The following is a 23664-nucleotide window of genomic DNA, read 5'->3' on the forward strand; positions in this document are numbered from 1 at the left end:
AATCCTCACACTCACCTATGGGGATGTGTAAACCTGCTGCCACCATTCTAGCAACTGTGGGGAAGGGGACTGGAGGCCTCACTGCTGAGCGTGTAGATGTCAACTTAATCCTCCAGTTTTTTAGTTTGCTAACACCACTCAAGTTCAGAGTCTCTTGGGTTCAACCTTTCTCAAGAATAAACCTCCAGCCCTAGCCGGTTTGGCTCAGCGGATAGAGTGTCGGCCTGCGGACGGAAGGGTCCTAGGTTCGATTCTGGTCAATTATGGCAATTTTCACCACCCTCTTAGCCTAGGACTTTATTGATGCCAGAGTTAAGGACACTGGCCCTTTTAGAGAAACTCTCATTGAGCATCTTGGGCTACCTATTTTGCCTTTCAAGAGTTTTCTAAAGCACACCTTGCTTATAGGATGCTTCTATATCAGCTAAAAGATATAGCTGTGAGAGTGAAACATCTTTTTTAGCATTTGGCCAATTGCTTCTTCATGGCATTAACTTGTCCTGCGTTTTCTTGTCCTGCCTGGGTTGTGGGCCCGATCCCCTGTGTGGGGCGTGCAGGAGGCAGCCGATCAGTGATTCTCTCATCATTGATGTTTCTATCTCTCTCTCCCTCTCCCTTCCTCTATGAAAACCAATAAAAGTATATTTTTTTTAAAAAAAGAATAAACCTCCAATCTTTTGCTGTGGACAGGAGGTGGTTGTACAAAGTTGAGGAAAGAATCAAGGGGTCTATCCAAGCTAGTGCAGCCTTTCAACCTATTTTAAGCTCTAAATTCAGCTCCATCTTTAAAGCTTATCTGGGGCCTCCAGTCCTCCCAGGGTTCTGCATGGAGAAGTAGCTTGTTTCTTTTTTCTTCTTTTCAAAACAATTGTATTGAAATGTAGTGCTTTGCTTCTTGACTTCTCCCATGCAGGCACTTAGCCTTCCATTTTCTGAAGTTGCTAAATCAGCTACTATTCTCCAGTTTCCAAATGTTATTCTCTTTTATTTACTGTCTCTCCTTTCCTGCTCTATTGGTCCTTGTGGTTTCCAGAGGAGGCAGATAAACACATGTGTTCAACACACCATCTTTAATCAGAAATCGCTAATTTTTAAATTTTGCACTTCTATGTTGTTTAAATGTGTTTACAATGAGCATGTGTTACTACCATACCATGACAACCAACAATCCCTTATATCTTCTAATACTCGGTCCATGACTGTTCAAAAATGTCTTGGTTTGTTTGAATCAGGATCCACACATTGCATTTGGTTATACGTCCCTTTCAAGCTACAACAGCCTGCTCCTTTTTTCTTTTTTAGCCCTACTCCTTTTTGATGCCATTTATTTGATAAAAAAACTGGGTCATTTGTCTTGTAGAATTTCCCACTTTCTGCATTTGGCCAATTGCTTCCTCATGGCATTAACTTGTCCTACGTTTTCTTGATTAGATTCAAATTAACATTTTGGGGATTTTATTTTATTTTATTTTATTTTATTTTATTTTATTTTATTTTGTCAAAACTTTTCCCAGGAGCTGCTGCATCTGTCCTACTGTATTACATCAAGAGGCGCATAATGTCTGCCTGTCTACCTATGCTGATGTTAAGATGAACAGTTCATACTGAAATATTTAGGGAGGCATATACTGATATTTGTATTAACCCTGAAATTCATCAAAAATGAGGTGGATAGACAGTTGAAAACAGGGATTAATATGTGATAAAGCAAGTATAATAAAATGCTAATAGAATCTAGGCAGTGGGTATGTAAGTAATCACTATAAAATTCTTTCAAATTTGAAATTTTTCTTTTTTTTCAAATGTTTATATTGATTTTAGTGAGAGAGGAAGGGATAGGGAGAGAAACATTGATGTGAGAGTGAAACATCCTGCATGCCTCCTACTGGGGATCAAGCCCAAAGCTAGGGCGTATGCCCTGACCCGAAATGTAATCAGTAACCTTTTGGTGCATGGGACAAAGTTCAACCAACTGAGCAACACTGGCCAGGGCTGAAAGTTTTCTTGATAAAATGCTGTGCAGGGGGTGAGGGGATCAGTTGGTTTGGGTGTATTTGGCCTAATTACATTCATTATACAGTATCCCTAATGATTTTAGTAACATTGATGATTGTTACTTAGATCTACTATTTCATTAGGGGATTGTAAAAAATAATTTTCTAGTTCTTTGGATTTTTTAGCTGTGATTCCTGTATAAAGAAAATTTTTCCTTCATCAGCTATTTGGTTATATTGAAATACAGTTCCCAAGGAAAAGCAAGATAAATGCTTTATTCTTTGCCTTCATTCATCAATTAACAAATTAATGAGTAATACCCTAACAATCTCCAAAGATGTCCTACACGAGATATTTTTTTGTAGGGACTAGAATTTACAACTTTGATGTGTTTAAATCCATTGCAGGCATTATTCCTTTTAATGCTCAAAATGTCCTATGGCCCCTTCAAATTGGCTCCTGAGTATTACTGACATGACCTCATTAATTTCACATAGTTTCCTTATATTCATGTACAATAAAATGCCCTGAGGCTTATAGTATACAATTCCTACCCTAGACCACAAATAAACCTTTAATCCTATAAGCTTTGTGTTCTTTTAGTAGGAGATGGTATTTAGAAACTATAATCCAGCACAAATGATGTTTAGTGCTACTGCGCTGTCATTGCTTCTTGGCACTGACAGTGAACCTAGTCAGGAATTACCTATTTTTCAAAAAGAGAAAAACAAATCATGAGTTCACACTCATACTTCCAATCAAAATTCAAGATACTAGGGTTTTTACTCAAGTTCTTTGGTTTTATATTTATAATTCTTTTCTTACACTGAAAATTTTGGTCCCTAATCATAGTAACCAAATTACTATAACATTTATTACTTATAACTTACCCATGTGTGTGTATTTCAAAATAACATACCAAAAGTATCACTAGCAATAAGATTACTAAATCCAATTTAATTTTTTGTGTGTTTCTTTTTGTCCTGATACATTTTAACCTTAGCTGAAGAATAATTTAATGGGACAAATCATTTTAGTATCAGCCTCAAACCATTGTTCCTTAGTTGGGAATAATGGGAGATAAGAGCAAAAGCTCAAGTCCTATAAATTTTTAGACCATTTCCCCTTCCAACTAGCATCCTGAGACAAAAACATAAGATCTGCATGTGAAAGTCTTTAGGGAAACGATATAAACACAAGAGAAACAAATCACCCCACTGAGTAACATAACACAGGGTCAATGAACTGAAGGAATAAGAGGCCAGGAAAAAAAAATCATGACCATAATTCTCATTAAACAGTCACGATAAGTCAGAGCTGACAGGCAGCTGCAAATTTTCTCAGCAGGAGCTGAACTGAAATGCTGCTTAGCAACACCCGAGGCAGATGACAATGAGAAGGATACAAAGAGCTGGAGAATCAGATTTAAACGCGACAATCATACCATCTTACAACTGACTATTCACCAACCAACTTATTCTGGTAAAGTGGTATAATATGGCACCTGCACTGCTTATGCTTTATTACTTTTATTTCCTATTTTTAAAAAAGCTAGTAAGCCCTGGCTGATGTTCTCAGTGGTTAGAACATCCACCCGCACAACTAAGGATCTCAGGTTCAATTCCAATTCCTGGTCAAGGGCATGTACCTGGGTTGCAGGTTTGATCCTCACCAGATAGGGGGCTCCTGTGGGAGGCAACCAATTGATATGTCTCACTCACATCAATGTTTCCCCGCCCACCTCCACCCCTCACTTCGACTCTCCTTAAAAAGCAATGGAGAAAATATCCTTGGGTGAGGATTAAAAAAAAAAAAAAAAAAAAAGCTGGTAAAAATTACGTCTGAGCCAATAAAATTCAGGTGCTGATTCACACACATAGTTATTCTACTCTGAAAGCATTTTTTTTTTAATCTTAAAACTTCACAGGCTATTAGGGAGATAAGCTCTGAGTTAGAGGACCTGTAAAATTCTAGATGATTGTTTTCTTAAATTTGAGTTTCTAATCACTCTCAACTTTTGATGCACATCCATAGAGCATTAAAAAATACAGATGCCCATCCTTGGCCCGTGTAGCTCAGTTGGTTGGGCATCATTCTGTGCACCAAAAGGTTGCTGGTTTGATTCCCAGTTTGCAGACCTGATCCCTGGTAGGGAGTATGCAGGAGGCAGACTATCCATATTTCTCTCTCTCTGTCTCCCTCCCCCTCCCTCTCTCTCTAAAAATCAATAAAAATATGTTTTTTAAATACAGATGTTTGGCTCAGTGGATAGAGTGTCAGCCCACAGACTGAAGGGTCCCGGGTTCAATCCCGGTCAAGGGCACATACCTCAGTTGCAGGCTCCATCCCTGGCCCTGGTTGAGGCACATGTGGGAGGCAACCAATTGATGTGACATTGATGTTTCTCCCTCTCTTTGTCTCTCGCCTCCCTTCCACACTCTAAAAAATCAATGGAAAAATACCCTCAGGTGAGAATTAACAACAACAACAACAAAAAGCAGATGCCCAGGCTCATTTAAAACAGTTCTTAAAGTTTTAAGCGTTTGAAAATCGCCTCAGGAGTTTGTTAATAAACGTGCTGATTCCCAGGACCTATGAAAGTGTCAATCCTCTTGGTCTGGTGTGGGCTCAGTGATTTGCATGTTTAACCAGCATTCCAGGTAACACTGAGGCAGGTGTCATCAAACCACACTCTGAGTAACATTCTTTGAACATTTTTTTGGAAAGAATGTAAAGAAACCAAACCAGGCTGGATCCAGAATGTGACAGACACTGACCTGAGTGATGTTTGTGAATATCTGCTCAGACATTCTCTCGCACAGAACAGCCACCAGCTGTAGGACCAGCAGCTTCTGCTCTTGGCCTTCCACCAGAAGACTTTGGTGCTGTTCTAATTCCAAGAGGCTTTTGCTGGAGAAGTGCTGCGTTTTTAACTCTGCTTCATTTTCCACCGCCACATGAGTCAACTCCTATCAGTGTAAGAGAAAAGGGAAAGTGAATAAAAAGCCTGTAGGACAAAGGACTCAACAAGAGCTAGAAAACTCTGTTTGAAATGTGTATTTAAAGGACAAGTCTGTGTTCACCGCAGCATTATTTATAATAGCCAAAAATTTGAAACAAAAATGTCCAGCAATAAGAAAATGAATAAGTTGTGATGTATTTATTATACTGGAGCAGTTGAGATAAATGAACCAGGTCTATGTGGATATCAATACAGAGAGCTCTCAAAGGCACTGTGGAGTAAAAAATGTAAGTGGCAGAATAGTACCTATACTATGATACCTGTGTATGAAAATTTAAAACTTTATAAAGAAAAACATACACACGAAGAACTAGTTTGAAAGACTACTTATTTCACCAGTATTTTTATGATCTCCATCACTAGCCTTCCTTGAACTAAAGCCAAATAACATTTCCAAACCTCTTTAGAGACTATTAAATGCTTTCAGCACCACAGTCCTTTTCCCTAAGATATTTAGAACTAAACTTCTACCAATACATAATTCATTACTGTGGTTTATTTTTTTTAATTTCTTTATTGATTAAGGTGTCACATATTTGTCCTCATCCCACCATTCCCATCCCACACCCCTCCCCACAGATGCCCCAACCCCCTGTTGAACTTAACCATTGGTTAGGCTCATATGCATGCACACAAGTCCTTTGGTTGATCTCTCCCCCATCCCTCCACTCTCCCCTATCCTCCCTCTGAGGCCCGATAGTCCAATCGATGCCTCCTTGTTTCTGGTTCTGTTCTTGTTCATCAGTCTATGTTGTTCATCATTTCCCCTAGATGAGCGAAATCATGTGTCACTAGAGATATACTTATAAGAACTGAATGTGAGAGAGAGAGGAGGAAGATGGCGGCGGAGGTGAACGGCTGATCTGCTGCCTCGCATGGCAGTTATGGAAAAACAACTAAAAGATGGACTGGTGAGTGCGGCGACTCCTGCTCGCGTCTCCCCAGACCGGGCGGCGGCTCCTCTCAGCCAGCACCGCAGCCGGGGCCATGAGCTCGTGGGCGCCACGGCAGCTGCTGTGGTGGCGACCGCGGACTTGGCGCAGCGGCTCTCGGTGAAGGAAGAGACCATCTTTCTGCGAGACGGGCTCACCCGCGTCACCGACCTGGCCCAGCTCCCCACTGAGATCCTCGGGGCCCCGGAGACCGCCAACACCGACTTAGAGGATTCTTAAGACTTCCTGTCTTACACTCAAGTCCTCTAGCCATTTTGAGAGAGGAGGACCAAGAAGGCAGCAGAATCAAACAAAGGAACTTCGCGCACAACAATTTCAAAGTTAAACAAAGGAACTTCGCCGCGCACAGAGCGTCTGCCACCCAGAACCACAGGAGAGCTGGCTGAATGATGGATTTACAGCTAAGAGAGAAGAGGAAAGAGCGAACTCTGGAGAAACTGAGGTGCGGAGGCGCGTGGGTCGGGGGAAGGGACTTGTGGCTTTTGTTCCAACCCTAGGGGAGATTAGCTCCCCAGACGCCTGCGGGGAGAGGCGCGACTCTCGGCCTTCCTGTCGGAGAGTGGGAGTCACTTCCTTGTGGAGGTGCGCCCAGCAATCAGTGTTTGCTGCGCTGGAGTGCGGAATGAGGGGGCTTGGAAACGTGGAAAACAGAAAAAGCAGACTTACAGCCAGAGCGGTTCGCCTCGCCATGGCCTGGTGGCGCCCTGAGGCCCCGCCCCGCCCTGAGACCCGCCCCGCCCTGGGACCCGCCCCGCTCGTTTTGCAGACCCGCCCCGCACGTCTGGCAGGCACACCTGGGCTCCAAGCAACGGCTTTTGCATGTGGGTGGCCTGCCCTATGGCAGCTTGACCAGATAAACTGCGGTTCTAGTCGGACTGCTCTAGGGACGCTCAGACAGGAGGAGGAAACTGCAGTTTCTGCCGTAAGTCCTGCTGAGTGGTCTCAGGTAGTAGCTGACCTACACACCATTGGAGACCCAGAAACGAGGGCATCTAGTGGTCAGTGTGAGATGACACCAGACTTCAACCACTCGCATAAAGGACACATTCCAGAGGCAGAATCAATGAGCGCCAAAGCCTTGCTGCACCAAGACCCGGCCCATAAATCTGTCTCCTACACAGCAACTCTTCCTTTATAGACACAGAGGATCTGCACGGCCAATTGGCCTGGAGGACAATTCCTCCCAGCGACACCAACAACAATCAAGACTTAACTATACAAAGGAAAACCAAGACGGAGGCATAGGGCGGAAGCCTGATTGCTGCCCACCACAACAATTTTGAGTCTACGACAGGAGAGCGGAGCAGACACCATCCAGAACCACCGGAGGGCTGACTGAGCAGACGCTCTACAACTAGAATAAAAGAGAGGGGTACTCGGGATGATGCTGATGCCGGCGACCCAAAGATCACACTTTAAGAACTACGGCTCAGACGACACAGTGGCGGCCTGGAACGTGCTCGGCGCAGTTCCCCCAGCGGTCTCCGGCTGAGGGGAAGGCCCCACTCGCTGCCGAGCACGGACAGACGAGCCCCTAGGAGTCATGGGGTGGGAGACTCCGCGCTTGCTGACCTCCGAGTCCTTCAAGAATCTCAACGCCCCGGAAGCGGCCAGGTGCGCACGCTCGGTGACTGGCCACCGCTGCAGACCCAAGGGCCGACGCAGCCACCCCGGACCAGCCCGCTGCCGCGCACCGGGCACACCGGAGCTTCGCCGAGCCCGCCGCCCAACGAGTTCTGTGGCGGCTGCCCTGGAGCTCTGAGAAAATGGCCGAAGGAATTACTGAGATGGAATTGACCAACAGGAAATGGGATCAAGAAGACGAAACCCCGCTGGGTCCTGAATCCGGGTGAAACCGCGTGCCCCTGGGTCTGGGTGAGGCTGGATACTGGGTCAGGGTGAGGCTGGGCCCCGGGTCCGGGTGAGGCCACGTGCCCCTGGGTCCGGGCGAGGCCATGCGCCCCTGGGTACGGGTGAGGCTGAATCCTGGGTCTGGGCGAGGCCGTGCGCCCCTGGGTCCGGGTGAGGCTGAATCCTGGGTCTGGGCGAGGCCGTGCGCCCCTGGATCCGGGTGAGCCCTGGGCCCCGGGTCCGGGCGAGGCCGCGGGCCCCTGGAGCCGGGTGAGCCCGTGCGCCCCTGGATCCGGGTGAGCCCTGGGCCCCGGGTCCGGGCGAGGCCGCGGGCCCCTGGAGCCGGGTGAGCCCTGGGCCCCGGGTCCGGGCGAGGCCGCGGGACCCTGGAGCCGGGTGAGCCCTGGGCCCCGGGACCGGGCGAGGCCGCGGGCCCCTGGAGCCGGGTGAGCCCTGGGCCCCGGGTCCGGGCGAGGCCGCGGGCCCCTGGAGCCGGGTGAGCCCTGGGCCCCGGGTCCGGGCGAGGCCGCGGGCCCCTGGAGCCGGGTGAGCCCTGGGCCCCGGGTCCGGGCGAGGCCGCGGGCCCCTGGAGCCGGGTGAGCCCTGGGCCCCGGGTCCGGGCGAGGCCGCGGGCCCCTGGAGCCGGGTGAGCCCTGGGCCCCGGGTCCGGGCGAGGCCGCGGGCCCCTGGAGCCGGGTGAGCCCTGGGCCCCGGGTCCGGGCGAGGCCGCGGGCCCCTGGAGCCGGGTGAGCCCTGGGCCCCGGGTCCGGGCGAGGCCGCGGGCCCCTGGAGCCGGGTGAGCCCTGGGCCCCGGGTCCGGGCGAGGCCGCGGGCCCCTGGAGCCGGGTGAGCCCTGGGCCCCGGGTCCGGGCGAGGCCGCGGGCCCCTGGAGCCGGGTGAGCCCTGGGCCCCGGGTCCGGGCGAGGCCGCGGGCCCCTGGAGCCGGGTGAGCCCTGGGCCCCGGGTCCGGGCGAGGCCGCGGGCCCCTGGAGCCGGGTGAGCCCTGGGCCCCGGGTCCGGGCGAGGCCGCGGGCCCCTGGAGCCGGGTGAGCCCTGGGCCCCGGGTCCGGGCGAGGCCGCGGGCCCCTGGAGCCGGGTGAGCCCTGGGCCCCGGGTCCGGGCGAGGCCGCGGGCCCCTGGAGCCGGGTGAGCCCTGGGCCCCGGGTCCGGGCGAGGCCGCGGGCCCCTGGAGCCGGGTGAGCCCTGGGCCCCGGGTCCGGGCGAGGCCGCGGGCCCCTGGAGCCGGGTGAGCCCTGGGCCCCGGGTCCGGGCGAGGCCGCGGGCCCCTGGAGCCGGGTGAGCCCTGGGCCCCGGGTCCGGGCGAGGCCGCGGGCCCCTGGAGCCGGGTGAGCCCTGGGCCCCGGGTCCGGGCGAGGCCGCGGGCCCCTGGAGCCGGGTGAGCCCTGGGCCCCGGGTCCGGGCGAGGCCGCGGGCCCCTGGAGCCGGGTGAGCCCTGGGCCCCGGGTCCGGGCGAGGCCGCGGGCCCCTGGAGCCGGGTGAGCCCTGGGCCCCGGGTCCGGGCGAGGCCGCGGGCCCCTGGAGCCGGGTGAGCCCTGGGCCCCGGGTCCGGGCGAGGCCGCGGGCCCCTGGAGCCGGGTGAGCCCTGGGCCCCGGGTCCGGGCGAGGCCGCGGGCCCCTGGAGCCGGGTGAGCCCTGGGCCCCGGGTCCGGGCGAGGCCGCGGGCCCCTGGAGCCGGGTGAGCCCTGGGCCCCGGGTCCGGGCGAGGCCGCGGGCCCCTGGAGCCGGGTGAGCCCTGGGCCCCGGGTCCGGGCGAGGCCGCGGGCCCCTGGAGCCGGGTGAGCCTGGGCCCCGGGTCCGGGCGAGGCTGCGGGCCCCTGGATCCGGGTGAAGCAGTGCCCCTGGGTCCAGCCGAGACCAAACCAGAGGGAGTCGGACCTGCATTACCACCATTTGTCCACCATCCAGAGCTGAGGGGTCAGTGCCGACATGTACTCATAGGGAACCGGTTGACATTGATATTGGGTCTCAAAAGAACTGTTGGTCCAGAAAGAAACTCACTACAGACTGATTCATTTGCCTGTCAGCATAACTATTATTGCTCGTCGCACATTCAATTCTTATAAGTATATCTATAGTGACACATGATTTCGCTCATCTAGGGGAAATGATGAACAACATAGACTGATGAACAAGAACAGAACCAGAAACAAGGAGGCATCGATCGGACTATCGGGCCTCAGAGGGAGGATAGGGGAGGGTGTGGGGAGGGGGGAGAGATCAACCAAAGGTCTTGTGTGCATGCATATGAGCCTAACCAATGCTTAAGTTCAACAGAGGGTTGGGGCATCCAAGGGGAGGGGTGTGGGATGGGAATGGGGGGATGAGGACAAATATGTGACACCTTAATCAATAAAGAAATTTAAAAAAAAAAAAAAGAACTGAATGTGAGACGAGCAATAATAGTTATGCTGACAGGCAAATGAATCAGTCTGTAGTGAGTTTCTTTCTGGACCAACAGTTCTTTTGAGACCCAATATCAATGTCCACCAGTTCCTTATGTGTACATGTCGGCACTGACACCTCAGCTCTGGATGGTGGACAAATGATGGTAATGCAGGTCCGATTCCCTCTGGTTTGGTCTCGGCCGGACCCAGGGGCACGGCTTCACCCGGACCCAGGGGCACGTGGCCTCACCCGGACCCAGGGGCGCGTAGCCTCTCCCAGACTCAGGGTCGCGTGGCCTCACTCGGATCCAGGGGCCCACGGCCTCACCCGGACCCGGGACCCAGCCTCACCCGGATCCAGGGGCACACGGCCTCGCCCAGACCCAGGATTCAGCTTCACCCGGACCCAGGGGCGCATGAATCCGGGTGAGGCTGGGTCCCAGGCCCGGGTGAGGCCACCCGGACCCAGGGGCGCGTGGCCTTACCCGGACCCAGGGGTGCGTGGCCTCTCCCGGGCCCAGGACCCAGCCTCACCCGGATCCAGGGGCACATGGCCTCACCCGGACCCGGGATCTAGCTTCCCCCGGACCCATGGCCGCGTGGCCTCACCCGGACCCAGGGGCGCGTGGCCTCTCCCAGACCCAGGGTCGCGTGGCCTCACCCGGACCCAGGGGTGCGTGGCCTCACCCGGACCCAGGGGTGTGTGGCATTACTGTGGGTTTTGTAGGCTTTTCCCCTACTCTTCATATTGAAAATTTCCTTGGGAAGGTAAAACCTTAACTTACTTAAACGGATCACGAGAATTCTCGCTTCACATTACACAGTGTTTTACAAAGTATCATACTTTAAAAAGATATCAGCTTGGAAGAACATGTAATAAATAACTTTAAAATGCAACGGGTATTTAATTTTAAAGCGTGCCTTTAACATTTATGTAAAACGTTTTTTGTACTCGTTCAATAGAAACTTATCTGCCCACTGGGTAAAGCTAGCAATAAAACTACTGGTCCGCAACGTGTTAACAATTAATGCTTTAACGGAGTAACTGACAGTTTAGAGCAGTGCTTCTCAACTGTGCCTAAGCAATTTTGCTCCCAAGGGGGACATTTAGCAATGTCTGGGGACAACTTTGGTCATAATTGGAGGGTGGTACAAGCACCTAGTGGGAAGAGGTCAGAGATGCTGCTAAACATCCTACAATGCATAGGAAGCCCCCCAATCCTCACCAAAAGGCCTCCCATCTCCCCTTTTCCTGCAGCCAGCAAAAAATTATCCTACCCAAAGTGTCAATAATACCAAGGTGGGAAAACCTAGGTTTAGAGGGGAAAAAACAAAAAACAAAAACCCCTTTCATTTTTTGTTTTTGTTTTTAAATAAAAATTTTTAAAGTGTCAAATTAAGAGGACATATATTCTTGTAATGTTATTTACAATGAGTGGGCTGGGCGGAGGGGGTACATGTGAACATGGGAGAGGAGAAAGCATTAAAAAAGTATCCCCAACTTCAAATTCTAGAATTGTTAGCCCTAATTCACTCCTTGCATTCTCCCACACCCACACGATCCTTAAACTCCACAAACATTCTCTTGGAGTAGACACTTTCTTTAGGGAAAATAATGGAGAAGGCAGAGCTGGAAGACAAGGAATCAGAGGCTTATGGTCTCAAATAGTGCAAATAAGGGGTAACGGTATGGGGTACGGGTTACTGTTGGAGATTAGGACAACCACCAGCACCAAGAAGCAAACCCGGAGAAGGTTTTCAAGCGGCTACAAAATGAAATGAGAGAGGCAGCACTGCTAAATCTCCTTTCCAAATACCTGACAAAACAATAGTCAGAAAGGAAAGGGATTATTCTATAGCTGTAAAACCTGCTATTAACTTCAAAAGAGTTCTTACTATGAACACAGAGCAAAGATTAACCCTTTCATAGATCAACAGTTCTGCTTTGGTCATCTCTAAAATTCAGGGCAGATTAGCTTGTAAAGTCGTTCAGTTACACGTGTACTGCTGAGGGTAGGCTTCTTCTTTTTACCAAACCTCTTAAAAAATAACTTACTCTTATACCCTCTGATTATTTATCCTAAGAGGCCCTAATTTTAGAACCTAAGTTCATGACTACCTTGAAAATTCAATGGGGCTCCTGATACTACCCTGGAATAAAGCTGACCATGAACTGTACATGTACTGTAGCTCTTACCTTCAAGCAGAAGATGAAGAAGTCACCAGCCAACCCACATTCCTGGCAGTGGGACAGCAAGTCCCCGAGATGCTCCAGCTGGCACTGCTCTGAGGATACCTTCTGGTACAGGGCTTCATCTTCATCACTGCAATGTGGATCACATTTATCTTGGGAAGACTGATCACCCAGAGATATATTTTTTAAAACCCCATTAATAATATTTTAAAGTAACATGTTATTTTTCCATACAACAAATCATTAAAAAGACCGCAAATTTTGGTTTAAATTATTTTCCCTTTACTCCGGGGGGGGGGGGGGGGGGGATCCATGTTTGCATATAAAAACATTTCTTGTGTATAATTTCAAGGAGATTATAGCCCCTTAAAAGTCCACGTAGAGACCCCAGGTTAAGGATCTGGTCGGGATGGAGATTCATTCAAGTGCTGCCTATTCACTATCTTTCCTACAATAAAGAGAAACTTTAATTTCAATAAGAACTGTTGATTTTGACATATGTGCACTAAAGACTTGTTAAGATAGCAATAATTTTTAACTACTGATAAGTTAAATACTATAAAATTCTCTATATAGTCACTAAATTAGTCCCTGTTTCAAAGCATTTTTTAAATAAACATGCCCCAAAATTTTAAACTCTTTCAGTTCAAGGGCATAACCACAGAACCTACTAATGCTCAACAAAACAACTCTCAGTAAAATATTAGCTTGAGTTTGTACTGATAATTGTTTGCAATCAATATGTTTATTTTCCTCAAGTTCATCATAATAAAAGTGTTCTAAAACTTAAAGTCAACCATGAATAAAAAAATTAAACACTTTAACAAATGGCCTCATTTTGAATGTGATATGAAATCTAAGTACAGTAGCTGCCACCAGGTAAATACTCTGTGAAATCTGATAAGAATAATTTACAGTCTGAGGTAATAACATATATACATATCACCCAGAAAATGGAAATAATTTAAACTACAGTTGTGAGATGTTGGAGAAATAAATTATCCATTCCAGTGACATTTATTAAGCACCTTCTAACCAATCCCTGGGAGAAACAAACCACCATTATAAAATTTCTATAAAAAGTAGCTATCAAGCAATTTCCCATAGGAAAACGTCTGACTCAGAACACACATATACCATTTTGAGAGTGAGAAAGCGCATTGGTTTATGGTGTTGAGGGTGAACATGTGTCTGCCCTTTATTCTGATTCACTGGCAAAGACTTTGTGAAGTAAGGGGCTTGTCGTGATGCAGAGCTGTGAGGCTCCAGTAGATTGCACCTACTATTAGCTAGCATGGGGGAAAAGCCTGGAGGATTACTGCAGGCTCACATTTCATTTAGACATTATAATAAACAGGATGTCAGCTGCTTTTTTGTTTCCTTTCTATCAGCGCCCCTTAGTGGACAAATCACAGATTGGCCTCGGGTACAATTAAATCTGAAAAGAGACAGCAAAATGTGGTTGGACTCACCAAATGGCCTCTTTGATGGTAATCATAATGCCACCTTGAGTGGCAGCTCTAAATTGACATAGAGAATGGAGAGAAGGCACAGATCTGTCCAATCCTGCAAATCCTTTCAGGCTGGCAACTGCTTTGTTCCTCTCCAGTTTCCCCAGAATCCATAATAAGATCTCTTGGCAAAGTGACCTGGCAGAAAAAAGTAATAAATGAGCTTGTCATCTTACTCTATGCATCTAACAAGAGAGAAAGAAAGACTGTCAGGTCCCACTGCATTCTAAATGCTGGCATAGTCACCTAGTTCCACTGAAGTGCAAGAATGAAAAGTATGATTCTTACAAATATCCTGAAATTCAATGAGTGACTGACTGATCTTTGGCTCTAGAAATAAATGTGATATGACATATGAGTCCCACGTGAATGTTTTTTTTGTCATACAAAGTGTACCCACTGCCTTTGGATTAGGCGCTGTGAAAGAAAGTTTACACTGATGAACCCATCACTACCAATGGGACCAATAGCTGGTGACGAAGAAACAGCATACAACAAATCCTTCCTGACTCCTCATCCCCTTTTCAACTAGGAGAGGAATGGAATAAACATTTGTCTCTTCCTTCTTAGTCTCTGATGTGGACATGACAGTGTTATGAGGACTTGGGTTTCAAAACTAAAACAAGAGTTATTATATGGATGGTCCATTAAAGCCAAATTCACATGTATAATCTCCATCTCACAATGCACTTCCTATTGTCACTTCCCATATGGCTTTGGGCTACAATGATGCTCTAACCAAAAGTTAGAGTCGAAGGCAATACGTAAGCTTTTACTAATATGCAAGACAGTGCAGATGACCCTTGAACAACGTGTGGGGGTTAGGGATACTGACCCCCACACACAGTAAAAATATATGTATAAACTCTGACTCCCCGAAAACTTAAGTTGTCCCTCCATATCCTTAGGGGATCGGTTCCAGGATCCCCTGCAAATACCAAAATCGGAAGATGCTCAAGTCCCCTATATAAAATGGCATAGATTGCCCTAGCCAGTTTGGCTCGGTGGATAGAACATCAGCCTGCGGACCAAAGGGTCCCGGTTCGATTCTAGTCAAGGGCACATACCTCAGTTGCATACTCCTCCCCAGCCCGGGCCCTGGTCGGGGCGTGTGCAGGAGGCAACCAATTGAAGTGTTTCTCTCACATGGATATTTCTCTCTGTCTTTCCCTCTCTCTTCCACTCTCTCTAAAAATCAATGGAAAAATATCCTCGGGTGAGGATCAAAAATAAATAAATAAATAAATAAATAAATAAATAAATAAATAAAATGGCATAGATTAATATACAGTCAGTCCTCCACCTCCACAGATCCCAAGCACAGACTAAAAACAGTACAGGTATTTACTGAAAAAAATCATCTATAACTGGACCCACATAGTTCAAACCTATGTTGTGCAAGGGTCGACTATACTTTCCTTCACCCCTTGGAGATGATGGTAGATTTGCTAAACAGTTTGACGCAGTCTTTATAATAACTCAATAAAGAAGGTTCCATTATTGTACATCAGATTACATAAAGGGTATTTCCAAACACCAAAAATCAGAATTCTGTATGACTTTAGAAAGGATATAAACTCTTATAAGAAGGAGAAAGAAACCATGAAAGTAGCTGTGAAAATAGAGCTGATACCAAAGGAGTCCTACTTAAATCCCAATACAAAAGGTTATTTTCTGGACGACTAAGAAACCCCTTCATTCTAAACTATACTGTGCAGCACTAACACCAAATCCAAGTCTAAATTACAGAGTGCCATATTCAGATCCAGATTTCCCGAGCTTGATTCCTAGCTCCCCACGAGGTAGTTATGAACCATCCTCTATTTCCTCCTTCCTAGACATGTAATTCCAGTATTTTTCACTGATTAAACAGGGGCACGTTCATACATGTAAACATTCATCTCTGATGTCTAGGACTGAGGCTGAGGCAAGTCATTCTAAAAACTACACCCAATCCCCTGCAATTTGCAAAGCTCTCTCTTTTCTATATGAGCAGAAGAAGAAGATCCTCAAATGTTTTCCTGACTGAAAAGAAAAAATCCTATATAATAAAAGGGTAATATGCAAATCAACTGAATGGTGGAACGACTGGTCACTATGATGCACACTGACCACCAGGGAGCAGATGCTCAATGCAGGAGCTGCCCCCTGGTGGTCAGTGCACTCCCACAGGGGGAGCGCCACTCAGTCACAAGCTGCGGTGGCGGGAGCCTCTCCCGCCTCGGTGGCAGCGCTAAGGATGTCCGACTGACATCCCTCAAGGGCTCCCGGACTGCTAAAGGGCACAGGCCAGGCTGAAGGACCCCCCCCCACCTCTCCTCGAGTGCACGAATGTCGTGCACCGAACCTCTAGTTAATTATAAGGAGACATGTTAAATTCAAAATAAGAACAAGAGCAACATGCAAGAGAAGACTTCACTATTTATAAACAAGTAAGTTTCTCTGGTTGTTTACCTTATGTGAGACACGCTCTGCTTGGTAAAGCAGTAGAGAGAAAAGAGCACTCCCAGGACGGGAAGCAGGGAATCCACCAAAACTGTTAAAGGCTCATTCCCCACCACGTACACCTAGGGAAAAGGAAATGGAGAGAGTAACTGCAAAGCCAGAGGAATGGGAATCAAACAGCGTACACTTATTAGCAGGGCTCAGAGTCTTACCGTAAGCGACACACTAGTGCTAAGACAAACAATTTTAGCTCTAAGGCCAATGAAACCATTTGAGATTGACAGACAGGCTGAAACACATGGAGGGAGACTGGGCTGCAGCTCTTTTGTGTGTGCAGCCTGAAAAACTGCAGGGCAAAATGGGTAAATTGACCCATTTTCTGACCCCTTACTTTCCTACTTTTGACTACCTCTGAGTCTCCTAATCTGCCTATTATTCATCTGTACAATAATTCTCTTACTGCTGAAGGCCCTGCTCTTAGAAACTAACAAGCAATCAATGCCACATAAAAAAGTTAAACCTAGTTTGAAAAAACCCCACACAAAAACATAGCTTGCTCTAGATTTGTCACTCCTAAAATGTTACTGGCAAAATGGTATGTCCTATTCTCTCCAAATCAATAAATGTTCAAAGAAGTTATGCTGTGTATCTAGATCTGCACTGGCCTTATAGGGTGAAGTGTGTGAGGATGCTGATTTTTATTAACAATAATTATGATATATATTTTTTGAATATCCACTGGGATCAAAGTACTGTCCTAGGTAGTGAATATAAAAATGAATAAGAGTCATCTCTCAGACTGCTTGTGATCTAACAAGAATAAAACAAGTAAACCAAATATAATAACAATAACTCAAGGTGGGTAACTTAAAGTATCTTAAGAAGTGCAAAATGTTATTGAAAACTCCAGTCAAACATACTGGGATTTCAAAATGTCATTATTTTACAATAAATTAATTAAAGCCTGATAGTGTGGACAGTGATAATGGTGGATAAAAGGAGAGGGGGGAAAAGAAACCGACAATGATTATACTTTTAGTATGTGTTCCAGGAACTATGTTGGGGTTTTTATCTTCTAGGTACTGTTAGATTCTTTAGAGTTAGCTCATGAAAATGAAAACAATCTTACAATGTCAGTAGTAGCAGCCTTTTTTAAAGGGCGAGGAAAGGGAAGCTTAAAGAGGCCCTTATTTACAGAAAGTATTGAGGCAAGAATCAATGCTGCTTATGGGAAACTAAAGGTCATGGAGGCACAAAGTGGAAAAATCTCTGTGCTTTTCCAGAGAATCCTGTCCCTTTAAATCAACCCTAATTTTTCACCCTCCTTAAGCCTCCCAACTCCTCTATGGAGCTCTATAACCAAGGAGCCAGCTTCCTGTGCATGATCTAATCTCCATAAGCCCAGCTAAATGAAGTGCATTGTATGGCAGTGTTCAGAAGTAATATGCAGGCCTAATTATATATCACCAATTACAGGAGGTACAAAACAGATTGCCCAGATAACGTAAGAGCCCATTGTTCGGCTTTGGATTCTATGTTCCCAGAGGTAATCCCTATGGAGCCATCCTTCCTTACCAGCATCTTTTGTACATTACAAAACAAAGAACAAAAAAAACACAGATGGGGTTAAATCTTTATTATTTACTGGCCTGATTGGGCCCAAACACCTAAAACTTTAGGTGAACCCAAATCAAGCACATTTCCCAGGAGTATAAGTTGTTGTTGATAAATTCCTCCAATTTTTAAATCCTCTCCTTATATTTCTCTGTATTTTATTAACAAGAAAGAAGTACTACTTTTATATTTAGGAAATACTGTACAGCTATTTATATATATGTTATTTATTGTTATCTAAAGCTTCAGCAAATGCTTATTGAGCACCAATTGTGTGCCAAGCATACAGAAGTGAACAAATTGTCTGCTTCTACATTCTAGTTGGGGGACAGTGAATAAACAGCAAATATAATATCAGACAGTGACAAGTGTGATGAAGAAAAACAAAACAGGTTAAAGGGATAGAGAGTGATGAGAGGAAGGGCATGTGGAAAGAGAGGGAAATTAAGAATAAATCCCAGCAATTCATCAACTAATAATTCATTAAATTCACAGATAGAAATAGAGAAATGGATTTTTTTTTCAAAGTGGAAAGATTTAGCAATCAAGTCTCCTTTGGCTCAATCTGATCAATAATTTTCTCTATATCTCAAAGAACTTTAATGGCTTCTGCTTGACACATACAGGATTGTCACCTTCCTTCCAATGTTAATAGTAAATTCTTCCTTGTATTGTGCCCAAATCTACCTTTCTTTAAATTTCCTTAATGAAAATATATTTTTTCCCCAAAAAGTTTTGGACTAGGCATCTAAAAAGAAAATCATCAAAATCCAGTTTCTGTTATCCACCTAATAGATTGCTCTGCATCCTAATGACTAGATTGTATTTTGTAGTTGAAAGACAGGCAGTGGTACTTATTATATTGACCCAGATCAAGTTCTACTTCTTCCATAGGCCAGCTATGTATTTGACTGTTCAATTGTTCATTCATTCATTCATTCATTCATTCATTCATTCATGCAAATATTCATTAAGCATCTAACAACTATTAGTGACTTTTCTCCTCTGAATCCCAATAGCATTTTAAAGCTTGTAACCTATAATCAATCTTTGAATATATAGTTATCTCTTACCTCTTCATCTAGCCTTGAAGGCAAAAGTCAAATTTCCTACTTCAGCACCTATCAGAGGAGATGATTATGTTGTGTTACCTCAATTTTTGGTATATAAGCAGTTTCTTAAAATATGTTTTTATTGATTTTTAGAGAGAGGGGAAGGGAGAGGGATAGAGAGAGAGAAACATCAGTGATGAGAGAGAAACATCAATTGGCTGCCTCCTGCACGCCACCTGGGGATCGAGCCTGTAATCCAGTCAGGGGTGATGAAAAAGTTCTGAAACCAGAGAGTGGTGATGGTTGTACAACACTGTGAATGGACTTAATGCCACTGAGTTAAAGTGTCTAAAATGGTAAATTTTATGTTGTGTGTATTTTACCACAGTTTAAAAAAGAACAAAGCATTGTACTCCATGACCTCCCATACTCACTCCCCTTGTTCATAATGATATTTTCATTGTTTCAGTTCCTAACCCATACCAACTTTATCCCAGCTATCCCTCCCCCCTACCCCCCCCCCATAATCAGTAGATCCCAGCTTGTCAGGCTACTAACCTTTTGCACTCGGATGTCGAGTATGACTCGACACGGTTAGCATTGATAGCAGCTCGTATGTCGAGCCACACTCGACATGTAGTTTCACCGCGGGGGGAAGGGGGATTTTTGTCTATTTTTCCAGTATCTTTTCTTGTTTTCATTAGCATGAAAGGACAAGTAAAATGTAAATGCCGTCTCAACTGATGCCACCACCTAAGCTTATCTTTTGCATGGGCAGCAATCTTGAGTAGGAGGGTCCAAGGCATGAGTCATTGCATCATGCCTTTTTGAGCTTGCATCATCTTCCCTTCTCCTAGGTTTGTTTAGGTTTCTATTAGCATATCACAGATGTTGTCATGACACGGGGTTTAGTTGGATGATTGGCTTGCCCCCTAGCAGTCGCACGTTCTGAGTGAATTTCCCCTCCTCAGGATGGATAAGTTTTCCAAAGACATAGAAAGCAGCGATGATGAATTTTACTTCGAAAACGAAGAAAAAAGTGAAAAATGTAATAGTGACGAAAGTGAGTTCTCCGAGGATGCGAGTGGAGATGATGAACAAATCGCTGGTCCTAGTGGAACTACAGAAAGGGAAAAGTCCCTTGCTTTGCCCAAAGATCTGGCTGAAAGTACTGACAGTGACAGTGACATTGAATTCATAAAGGCAAAACGAAGACGCACAATTGTTTATTCGAGTGAGAGTGATGGAGACATAGGTGATATCATTGAGAAATCGGGTATAAGACCCAGTGAAAGTTACGTTTCTAGGGGAAAACAGGAAAAAGAAAAGTGGACATCTACATCTGTGAATGACAAAGAGCCTAGCAGAATCCCTTTCTCCACTGGTCAGTTACATGTTGGACCTCAAGTTCCTTCTGGATGTGCCACACCAATAGACTTTTTTCAGTTGTTTTTTACTGAGACGTTGATAAAAAATATAACGGATGAGACAAATGAGTATGCTAGGCATAAAATTAGCCAGAAAGAACTATCCCAGCGATCCACTTGGAATAATTAGAAAGATGTGACAATAGAGGAAATGAAGGTTTTTCTTGGTGTAATACTAAATATGGGTGTATTGAATCACCCCAACTTGCAGAGTTATTGGTCCATGGATTTTGAGTCTCATATACCATTTTTTCGATCTGTTTTCAAAAGAGAAAGGTTCTTGCAAATATTTTGGATGTTACACTTGAAAAACGACCAAAAGTCAAGTAAAGATTTGAGAACAAGAACTGAGAAGGTAAACTGCTTCTTGTCATACCTTGAAATGAAATTTAGGGAGAGATTCTATCCTGGAAGAGAGATTGCTGTTGATGAGGCTGTTGTTGGTTTCAAGGGAAAGATACACTTCATCACATATAATCCTAAAAAGCCAACAAAATGGGGTATTCGTTTATATGTCCTCTCAGATTCAAAATGTGGTTACGTACATTCATTTGTCCCTTATTATGGAGGAATAACATCTGAAACGTTGGTGAGACCTGATCTCCCTTTTACTAGCAGAATAGTTTTAGAGCTTCATGAAAGATTGAAGAACTCAGTACCTGGTTCTCAAGGTTATCATTTCTTCACTGACAGGTATTACACTAGTGTCACTCTTGCAAAGGAATTGTTCAAGGAAAAAACACACTTGACAGGGACAATAATGCCCAATAGGAAAGATAATCCACCTGTTATCAAACATCCAAAGCTAATGAAAGGAGAGATAGTGGCTTTCAGGGATGAAAATGTAATGCTTCTTGCGTGGAAAGACAAGAGGATAGTCACAATGCTCAGTACATGGGACACTTCAGAGACTGTGGAAAGGAGAGTGCGTGGTGGTGGGAAGGAAATAGTTCTCAAACCCAAGGTCGTGACCAACTATACAAAGTTTATGGGGGGTGTTGATATAGCTGATCACTACACAGGCACATACTGTTTTATGAGGAAGACTCTAAAATGGTGGCGTAAATTGTTTTTCTGGGGGCTTGAGGTCAGTGTTGTAAATTCCTATATATTGTACAAAGAATGCCAAAAAAGAAAAAATGAAAAACGGATAACGCGTGTGAAATTTATTAGGAAACTAGTACATGATCTTGTTGGCGAATTCAGAGATGGTACACTAACTTCCAGGGGTAGATTATTATCCACTAACTTAGAGCAACGTTTAGATGGAAAGCTCCATATAATCACACCTCATCCTAACAAAAAACACAAAGATTGTGTTGTTTGTTCTAACAGAAAAATCAAAGGAGGAAGAAGAGAGATGATTTATATTTGCGAAACATGTGAATGTAAACCAGGTCTTCATGTGGGTGAATGTTTCAAAAAATATCACACCATGAAAAATTATAGAGATTAAAATTACTCTTTGAATGTATCAATAATTTGAAATATAAAAAAATCCAAATAAATAAGTTTGTATGAAAAGAAACTCCAGTTTTTTATTCTACTGCCGCGCTTTGTAAAATCTGGGGTATTTAAAAAATTAAATCCCGAGTAGAATAAAGGAATCGAGAAAAAAGCAAGCGAGTGCAAAGGGTTAATAACTCTAGCCCTGCAATCTGCAAAAGAGAACTGGAGTTCCTGAGCGGCACCATGGACAGCAGCTTCTGTACCACTTCCTCTTCCTCCTACTGAGCATCTTATATAAACCCTTTCTACCAAGTCTTCTGGTGGATCTCCAGGGCCATACCCTAGCCAGTCCTTTCCAATGACAGCCCCTTCCTCCCAATCTCTTGCCTCATACTAAACTCACATGCAGGTTAACAGTTTGGTCTGTACCTAACATGCAACATTAACCTCTACTTATACTTCCAAAGTAGACTCTGGTTGCTTCCCCCTTAAGTGGACTCCCCAGATTATTGACTTGTACCTGGAGTTTAGTGACCCATAAAGGAGCTCTGACTGACTGAACTATGATCTCTGGTGCCAACACTGACAATGAACAAATGCTCTAGAAAAAGAAAAGAAAAAGAAAAAACAAACAAACACAGGCCTTCCAGTGAAGTCATACTACATATAAAGGAAACTGCTGGGCCAGTCTCCTCCACACCAGGCTGGTGACAGCACCAACTGAAGAAGCAGTCAAGGCACAACAGGCAAGCTGCTTCCTCCCCTCTGAGGGAGGGAGGACTCCAATGCACCATCTCTGTGCCCTCAACATCCAGGCATTACGGAATTTCCTTGTACTGTGCTTATGTGTTGTCTCTTTCTAGTTGGGGTTCCTCTCCTCACCTGGAGGCAAAGTGGGATGGGAATTCAAGTTCTGAAACATAATTCCAACACTTCATATATTATTTCTACCTGTGGTAAAAACGTTCCATATCATTTGAAAGTTTCCTTTTTTCAGCAGTGTAACTATTGGGTATGTTTCACATAGGATTATTTGTAAATACTTCCACTGTCCAGTTGTAAGACGTAACACAAATTGAGTCTCAGTTTCCTTATGTGGAAAATAAAGGGGTTGGATCATCAAATTTTAAGGCCTCTTTCAGGTCTCATCAAGCATTCTCTGACTTGATTGCAAGTTTGCTCATTTTCTTCTATACCTTTCTGGTACCTCAGCCATTAAGAGGTAAGACCAGTTGAAAAAAAAAGAACCATCTTTCCCCACCCAACCTTTTTTGAAACACTGAATCTTTAACTTGACCAAAATTTCTATCCCTTCCAGACACACTTTCTGTTCTATCAGTTCTGAACTTAGTACTTTAAAGATGAAATCCTATTTAGTTTAAAGGTTTTCTGTATCTATACAGCCAGGGATCACCAAACAAAATACCTTGGAAAAGCTGAAGCAGAGAAGGGAAAGACAGACTCTAAAGGTACCTTTTCAATCCTTTGGTGTAAAAAAGCCAATCTGTGAGTAAGTGAAATGGTGCTTTGCAGTTGAACTTCCATATCTAGCTGTGGCTTTTCTAGCATAAATGTGTAGGACAGGGCTGTCGGGCAAAATAAGAGAACAGTATGGCTCTATAAAAATCACATCGGCTCAGAACAGATTAGAAGAGGAAACAGATGGGTACCAGTGATCCCACTGGCAGTCTGGGGATTTCCTCATTCCTTTCTGGGGATTTCCACATTCCTTCCTGAATGAATCTT

The 23664-nt window shown here is 45.3% G+C and overlaps 1 protein-coding gene across 1 annotated transcript in view; it reads right to left on the bottom strand.

Moving 5' to 3' along the window:
- Nucleotides 1-23664, bottom strand: part of TANGO6 (transport and golgi organization 6 homolog) — a 153015-nt gene that overhangs the window by 103042 nt on the left and 26309 nt on the right. The window contains exons 8-11 of the mRNA XM_079800333.1: nucleotides 16386-16498; nucleotides 13893-14069; nucleotides 12424-12550; nucleotides 4773-4964 (exon numbers count right to left, since the gene is read on the bottom strand). Coding sequence (XP_079656459.1) covers nucleotides 4773-4964; nucleotides 12424-12550; nucleotides 13893-14069; nucleotides 16386-16498 — 609 coding nt within the window. The remainder of the gene's footprint in view (nucleotides 1-4772; nucleotides 4965-12423; nucleotides 12551-13892; nucleotides 14070-16385; nucleotides 16499-23664) is intronic.

Source organism: Cnephaeus nilssonii, assembly GCF_951640355.1.
Source record: "Cnephaeus nilssonii genome assembly, chromosome: 20".
Classification (NCBI taxonomy): domain Eukaryota; kingdom Metazoa; phylum Chordata; class Mammalia; order Chiroptera; family Vespertilionidae; genus Cnephaeus; species Cnephaeus nilssonii.